Source organism: Emys orbicularis (genome assembly GCF_028017835.1).
Source record: "Emys orbicularis isolate rEmyOrb1 chromosome 21 unlocalized genomic scaffold, rEmyOrb1.hap1 SUPER_21_unloc_10, whole genome shotgun sequence".
Classification (NCBI taxonomy): Eukaryota; Metazoa; Chordata; order Testudines; family Emydidae; genus Emys; species Emys orbicularis.
The window spans coordinates 1-7,672 of NW_027045152.1; the positions used below are offsets into that span (position 1 = coordinate 1).

The 7,672-nt window shown below is 65.3% G+C and overlaps 1 protein-coding gene across 1 annotated transcript; it reads right to left on the reverse strand.

The window, feature by feature from the left end:
* Nucleotides 1–1,291: 1,291 nt before the first annotated feature.
* Nucleotides 1,292–4,994, reverse strand: DNASE1L1 (deoxyribonuclease 1 like 1). Its single transcript, XM_065423050.1, has 8 exons — nt 4,854–4,994; nt 4,598–4,686; nt 4,423–4,509; nt 3,706–3,818; nt 2,200–2,312; nt 1,915–2,072; nt 1,745–1,841; nt 1,292–1,426 (listed from the first exon to the last, which is right to left on the reverse strand). Exons 1-8 carry the CDS (start codon nt 4,992–4,994, stop codon nt 1,292–1,294), a joined length of 933 nt encoding a protein of 310 aa, XP_065279122.1.
* Between the last annotated feature and the right edge of the window lie 2,678 nt (nt 4,995–7,672).

The following is a 7,672-nucleotide window of genomic DNA, read 5'->3' on the forward strand; positions in this document are numbered from 1 at the left end:
CTCCAGGGCCTCTGCCAATCTACCCTGGAGGAAAATTCCTTCCCGACCCCAAATATGGCGATCAGCAGAACCCCGAGCATACAGGCAAGATTCTACAACCGGACTCAGTAAGAGTTGCAGCCACTATGTCCCAAGAGTCCCTTTAAGGGACTCTAGGGACAAAGGGGGGGTTGTTAGGCCCAAAAAGAAAAATTGTAGAGCAGTTATGCCAACCTAACCAGAATTAGGCCAACAGAGGTTTCTGGGTAGTCCCCGGGCCGAATCGAAGACAGAGTTGTTTAAGCTGAAAAAATGAGATAAGAGGGAAGCTGCATTCCTGTATCAGATGTGCTACGAACAGTGTGCTCAGAAGATAGATTAGGAGACACACTGTCTCCACTCCCTGTTTCTGTTCTTTGTATGTTCTTGACTCCCCCTGTCTCGTAGTTCTGGTGCTTGTTAACCGTGCTGATAAGAAAGTTGCTGAGACATTATGAATTGCTTAAGGCTGCTTGTATAGGGGGATAGGTATACATGAATACTAAAAGTTTCTCACTAACAAAGGGGGGTGGGATGCGGGTTGTTTTAAATGAATAATTTATGACGCGATGGAACTGTCTATATAACCCTACTAGATGTTAGAACGGTGGCTGGTTCTCTCTGGAGACGGGCCGCTCTCTATTGTTGTGTGCACTCCTCAATGAAGAGCTTGTCACTGGACCTTGCTGGTGTTGCCTGTCTCTCTACGGTCAGACAACAAACCGTGCCGTCTGGGTTCTGAGTCCCCAACAGTATCGGGGGTAGCCGTGTCAGTCTGTATCCACAAAAACAACTATGCATCTGAAGAAGTGGGTTTTTACCCACGAAAGCCTATGCCCAAATAAATCTGTTAGTCTTTAAGGTGCCGCCGGACTCTGCGTTGTTCTTATGGAGGGGTTTAGTTGCTCTGTCACTGAAAAAGAAACAACCCACCCCCTCTGGCAGGATTTGAACCAGCCCAGGGGCCAGCCCCCTCCAGCTGAACACTCCAGGCAGCCAGGCCCAGGACCTGGGGGGATGGTCCTGTAACCTCCCCTGGCCTTGGACCTGGGAACGCTGCCAGCCCTGTATTTGCTGCAGTGAGTTTGTCAGGTCTGAGATGAGAGGTTTCTGTATCTTCTGGGGGAGGAGCCCTGAGCTAAGAAAACTGTGTGTGTGTGGGGAACCCAGGCATCTAAGTAAAGGCCTTTGCTCCTGCGGGTGGGTTTAGACTCCAGCCCCTCGGTCACGTGTTCCCCGAGGTCCGGGCGCCCGGCAGCGCTGAGCAGGGAGGTCAGAACCAGCCCCCCAGTCCGGCCATCAGCATGGCCAGGGGCAGCAGTGCTGGGCCGGCCGGCCAGCGCCCCCTCGGGGCGGCGTTCAGTTCCAGTTGCACTTCCACTGGGTAATGGTCACTGACCTCCAGCGCCTGGGGCAGGGGACAAGGAGACAGGGGTCAGGGGGTGGAGGGGGTCTGCAGGGTTTGCTAGAGATCCCCGGCTCTGTCCTATGCTGCTGGCATTCCCAGGCCGCTGCCCCGCCCACGGTTCCCCTCCAGATGGCTGGCCTGGGGGGGCCGGGTCACAGACTGAGCCTCATTCACCTGCCAGCCCAGCCTGGGGGCTCATCCCGTCTGCCCCCCGCACAGCACAGAGACCCCCCCAACCTGCACTGCCAGCGTGGGGTGAGTGGGCATCTCTCACGCCAGGGCAGGGTCCCTGCACGGACAGGGAGCTGCGGGCATTACCTGGGTCTCCGTGAGCCCGAACGTGCCAGGGAAGTCGAAGGGCTGGGCTGAGCCGGGCACCACCAGCGCCAGGCAGCGCTCCCCATGCACCACGATCCTGCAGGGGGAGGAGGGAAGGGGGTTACAGCTCCCGGTCTCTCTAGAGCACCCCCCGCCACCCCGGGTCCCACCTGTCGTAGGCGCAGCGTGTGCTGTTCCGCACAGTGGTGTCGGCAGCGTCTCCGATTAGCCAGTGGAAGCCGGGCTCACGCCGCAGCCGGATCTGGCCCCAGCGCTTCTTGGCCACGTAACCGCAGTCGGCGTTAAAGTCCCCCAGGAACATGATGTCCTGGGGGGAGGGGAGGAGAAAGCATCAAGACACCTGGGTTCTATTGGGAGGGGGGTCTAGAAGCCCCAGGACTCCTGGGTTCCATTCTCACAGTATTGTCAGTGCCCCTGGCCGGCCCCCTCCTCACCTCTGTCCCCCAGCGGGCCTGGACATCCAGGAAGACATCGTAGAGCGCATCGATCTCCGCCTCGGCCTTCTTGGGCACGGTGTGCTGGGGAACAAGCACCAGGGTGGGGAGGGCTGGGGGGGGGGGGGATACAGAGAAAGAAGAGTAACTACAGGGTAGAGAACCCAGGTGTCCTGGCTCCCAGCCCCTCCCCCCGGACCCCACTCCCCTCCCAGCAGGACCCAGGTGTCCTGGATCCTAACCCCTCCCCTCGGACCCCACTCCCCTCCCAGCAGAACCCAGGTGTCCTAGCTCCCAGCCCCCTGCACCCGGACCCCACTCCCATCCCAGCAGAACCCAGGTGTCCTGGCTCCCAGCCCCTCCCCCCGGACCCCACTCCCCTCCCAGCAGAACCCAGGTGTCCTGGCTCCCAGCCCCCTGCACCCGGACCCCACTCCCCTCCCAGCAGAACCCAGGTGTCCTGGCTCCCAGCCCCCTGCACCCGGACCCCACTCCCATCCCAGCAGAACCCAGGTGTCCTGGCTCCCAGCCCCTCCCCCCGGACCCCACTCCCCTCCCAGCAGAACCCAGGTGTCCTGGCTCCCAGCCCCTCCCCCCGGACCCCACTCCCATCCCAGCAGAACCCAGGTGTCCTGGCTCCCAGCCCCTCGCCCCGGACCCCACTCCCCTCCCAGCAGAACCCAGGTGTCCTGGCTCCCAGCCCCTCCCCCCGGACCCCACTCCCCTCCCAGCAGGACCCAGGTGTCCTGGATCCTAACCCCTCCCCTCGGACCCCACTCCCCTCCCAGCAGAACCCAGGTGTCCTGGCTCCCAGCCCCCTGCACCCGGACCCCACTCCCATCCCAGCAGAACCCAGGTGTCCTGGCTCCCAGCCCCTCCCCCCGGACCCCACTCCCCTCCCAGCAGAACCCAGGTGTCCTGGCTCCCAGCCCCTCCCCCCGGACCCCACTCCCCTCCCAGCAGAACCCAGGTGTCCTGGCTCCCAGCCCCCTGCACCCGGACCCCACTCCCCTCCCAGCAGAACCCAGGTGTCCTGGCTCCCAGCCCCCTGCACCCGGACCCCACTCCCCTCCCAGCAGAACCCAGGTGTCCTGGCTCCCAGCCCCCTGCACCCGGACCCCACTCCCCTCCCAGCAGAACCCAGGTGTCCTGGCTCCCAGCCCCTCCCCCCGGACCCCACTCCCCTCCCAGCAGAACCCAGGTGTCCTGGCTCCCAGCCCCTCCCCCCGGACCCCACTCCCCTCCCAGCAGAACCCAGGTGTCCTGGCTCCCAGCCCCTCGCCCCGGACCCCACTCCCCTCCCAGCAGAACCCAGGTGTCCTGGCTCCCAGCCCCTCCCCCCGGACCCCACTCCCCTCCCAGCAGAACCCAGGTGTCCTGGCTCCTAACCCCTCCCCTCGGACCCCACTCCCCTCCCAGCAGAACCCAGGTATCCTGGCTCCCAACCCCTCCCCTCGGACCCCACTCCCCTCCCAGCAGAACCCAGGTGTCCTGGCACACACTCACCTTTGCTGGACAGGCTGAAGCGCGCGACAAAGGGTTCGCGGGCGAAGGCATCCGGTCTGGCGGGGTTCTCGTCCAGGTACACGTAGGAGTCGAGGAGCTGGGTGCGGCCGGACCTGCAGGTAAGGGGCAGGGTTAGAGTGGGGTTCGGGGGGGGTGGTGGGGGGGGAGCGTGTGCTGGATCCCTCCACCCCGGCGGGTTGATTTTACTCATTGATTTTTCTATGGCAGACGTTGGCCGCACTGCGGTTCCGAGTCGCCGGGTGATGGTTCGTGTCCTTTCACCTGTGCTTTGGTCACGCTGCCTGTGGTGGGGGCTGGAGTCGGACCGCACGGGCAGCCTCTCCGATTCAGCCAGCGAACCCAACGCCCTGAAACCTGCAGGAGCTGGAAGGAAAATGGCTTCTCGCGAAGTGACGCGCCCGGCTTTGTTCCGCGGTGGCTGCAGGTCATAGGGGGACCGGAGCGGTTCTGCTCCCCAGGCCTGTGCACCCCAGCCCCCTTAGCCCACGGTCTGAGTCTCAGACCAGCCTTCCGGGCGCCTGCGGAATGGGAACTGAGCTGAACGTGGTGAAACAAGGCAGCGTAGCCCCACTGTGCCGTGGGCCAGGCCCTGGCGGCCCGTCGAACGACAGCTCACTGGCGCCATGTCTGAACTAAGCGCGTTCGGTCGGTGACAGGCCAGGCTGAGGGCGTCACATTGCCCCAGGCCGCACTCACCGGTACACGAAGACGTAGCGCTCCTGGTAATTCCCGGCTCCCAGCAGCGGGCTGCCCAGGGCTGTGTAGGAGTCGGGGCCTGCAGACCTGGGGGCAGGAGGGGACGGGGTGAGGGGGATCCCAGCGGTCACCCTCCAGCCAGCCCCACCTACGCCCCTGCCCCCACATAACCCACCTGTGCAGGGCGCTGATCAGCGCTGGCATGGCCTGCCCCTTGGCATCCATCACCTCCTGCAGCACTGCGATGTCACAGCGAGAGACAATCTGTGTGGGTCGGGATCATTAGCATACATCTGCATATGCAAATCACACAGCACCACCTCCTGCCTCTCCTCTGTCCCTACCCCTGGTGGCCTCCCTGTCTCCCCCCCACCCACTCCTCCATGTGCCCCCCACTGACTCCCCCCTTGCTCCCCGAGCCCCCGTCTCACCTTGACCAGCGTGTCCATGACGGCGGTCTTGGCGGCTTTGGGGCCAGCGAAGCGCTGCAGGTTGAAGGCGCAAATCCGGAAGGGGGCAGCTGCCGGGCACAGCAGGAGCAGGAGCAGCAGGGTGCGGAGGGGCAGCCCCATGGTGGGGGGAGCGGCTCGGCCCTGGACAAACCCTGCAAGAGAGGGACAGATGGACGGACACAGCCAGGTGGAGGGTTGTGGGGACAGACAGATGGAATGGGGCGGCGGTGGGCACTCCCTGGCTGGCATTAAATCTAAACAGGGCTTCCTGGGGGGCTAAATATAGCACAAAACAAAAACCACCCCATGGGCTGCATCTGGCTCTCTCCATCACAACCTCCCCCCCCACCCGTGTCCAAAGCGCTGCCCCCTCTCCCACCCGACAGAGCCCCACACAACCCACCTGCTCCCTGTCACTCCTCTCCAGAGAGCCCCCCGCCCCAGAGAGCTCCCCTCCCACCCCCAGAGACTCCCCCTAAAATCTCCCCCTTTGCCTTCCCCCTCCCCCAGATTGCCCTACTCCCCGCCCAGGTCAGTGTGAGCCCAAGATTTCCCCCCCCCCCCCCCAGAGCCATGGGCAGAAATTAAAACCCTGGTTCCCATTGGTCAGTCCTGTCTATCCCAACCCCCCTCACCCCCTCCCCGATTCTCTTCCCCCGCAGCTGTCCGGACCCTTCCCCAGCTGATTCGCCCCCCTCACCAGGTCAGGGACTCACAGGGCTCTGCAGTGTCATCCCCCCCCTGCCGTGGGGGCAGGACCCGGGGCATGGACAGGAAGCGGGGCAGGGAAAAGGAGCCCGGGAGGGGACTGGGACAGGAAGTGGGGGGGACCCAGGGCAGGAAAAGGAGCCAGGGAGGGGACTGGGACAGGAAGGGCGGGGGACCCAGGGCAGGGAAAGGAGCCCGGGAGGGGACTGGGACAGGAAGTGGGGGGGACACAGGGCAGGGAAAAGGAGCCAGGGAGGGGACTGGGACAGGAAGTGGGGGGGACACAGGGCAGGGAAAAGGAGCACGGGAGTGGACTGGGACAGGAAGGGGGTGGGGAACCCAGGGCAGGGAAAAGGAGCCCGGGAGGGGACTGGGACAGGAAGGGGGGGGACCCAGGGCAGGGAAAGGAGCCCGGGAGGGGACTGGGACAGGAAGGGGGGGGGAACCCAGGGCAGGAAAAGGAGCCCGGGAGGGGACTGGGACAGGAAGGGGGGGGGGAACCCAGGGCAGGGAAAAGGAGCCCGGGAGGGGACTGGGACAGGAAGGGGGGGGGGACCCAGGGCAGGAAAAGGAGCCCGGGAGGGGACTGGGACAGGAAGGGGGGGGGGGGGACCCATGGCAGGAAAAGGAGCCCGGGAGGGGACTGGGACAGGAAGGGGGCGGGGAACACAGGGCAGGGAAAAGGAGCCCGGGAGGGGACTGGGACAGGAAGGGCGGGGGGACCCAGGGCAGGAAAAGGAGCCCGTGAAGGGACTGGGACAGGAAGTGGGGGGGGGACCCAGGGCAGGAAAAGGAGCCCGGGAAGGGACTGGGACAGGAAGTGGGGGGGACCCAGGGCAGGGAAAAGGAGCCCGGGAAGGGACTGGGACAGGAAGTGGGGGGGGACCCAGGGCAGGAAAAGGAGCCTGGGAGGGGACTGGGACAGGAAGGGGGGGGGACCCAGGGCAGGGAAAAGGAGCCTGGGAGGGGACTGGGACAGGAAGGGGGGGACACAGGGCAGGGAAAAGGAGCCCGGGAGGGGACTGGGACAGGAAGGGGGCGGGGAACACAGGGCAGGGAAAAGGAGCCTGGGAGGGGACTGGGACAGGAAGTGGGGGGACCCAGGGCAGGGAAAAGGAGCCCGGGAGGGGACTGGGACAGGAAGGGCGGGGGGACCCAGGGCAGGAAAAGGAGCCCGGGAAGGGACTGGGACAGGAAGTGGGGGGGACCCAGGGCAGGAAAAGGAGCCCGTGAAGGGACTGGGACAGGAAGTGGGGGGGGACCCAGGGCAGGGAAAAGGAGCCCGGGAAGGGACTGGGACAGGAAGGGAGGGGACACAGGGCAGGGAAAAGGAGCCCGGGAGGGGACTGGGACAGGAAGGGGGCGGGGAACACAGGGCAGGGAAAAGGAGCCTGGGAGGGGACTGGGACAGGAAGTGGGGGGACCCAGGGCAGGGAAAGGAGCCCGGGAGGGGACTGGGACAGGAAGGGGGGGGGGGGACCCAGGGCAGGGAAAAGGAGCCCGGGAAGGGACTGGGACAGGAAGGGGGGGGGGGAACCCAGGGCAGGAAAAGGAGCCCGGGAGGGGACTGGGACAGGAAGGGGGGGGGGACACACAGGGCAGGGAAAAGGAGCCCGGGAGGGGACTGGGACAGGAAGGGAGGGGGGGGGACCCAGGGCAGGAAAAGGAGCCAGGGACGGGACTGGGACAGGAAGGGGGGGGGGACCCAGGGCAGGAAAAGGAGCCCGGGAGGGGACTGGGACAGGAAGGGGGGGGGGGGACCCAGGGCAGGGAAAAGGAGCCAGGGACGGGACTGGGACAGGAAGGGCGGGGGGACCCAGGGCAGGAAAAGGAGCCCGGGAAGGGACTGGGACAGGAAGGGGGGGGACCCATGGCAGGAAAAGGAGCCCGGGAGGGGACTGGGACAGGAAGGGCGGGGGGACCCAGGGCAGGAAAAGGAGCCCGGGAGGGGACTGGGACAGGAAGGGAGGGGGGGGGACCCAGGGCAGGAAAAGGAGCCCGGGAGGGGACTGGGACAGGAAGTGGGGGGGACCCAGGGCAGGGAAAAGGAGCCTGGGAGGGGACTGGGACAGGAAGGGGGGGGGACCCAT

Excerpts from the sequence above, each read along its gene's own strand:
- DNASE1L1 (XM_065423050.1), bottom strand. The coding sequence starts at position 4,994 with ATGGGGCTGCCCCTCCGCACCCTGCTGCTCCTGCTCCTGCTGTGCCCG. Across the intron at positions 3,819-4,422 it reads CGCTACGTCTTCGTGTACCG|GTCCGGCCGCACCCAGCTCC; the intron begins GTGAGTGCGGCC and ends CCTTACCTGCAG. Across the intron at positions 1,427-1,744 it reads TCGGGCTCACGGAGACCCAG|GCGCTGGAGGTCAGTGACCA; the intron begins GTAATGCCCGCA and ends CCCCTGCCCCAG.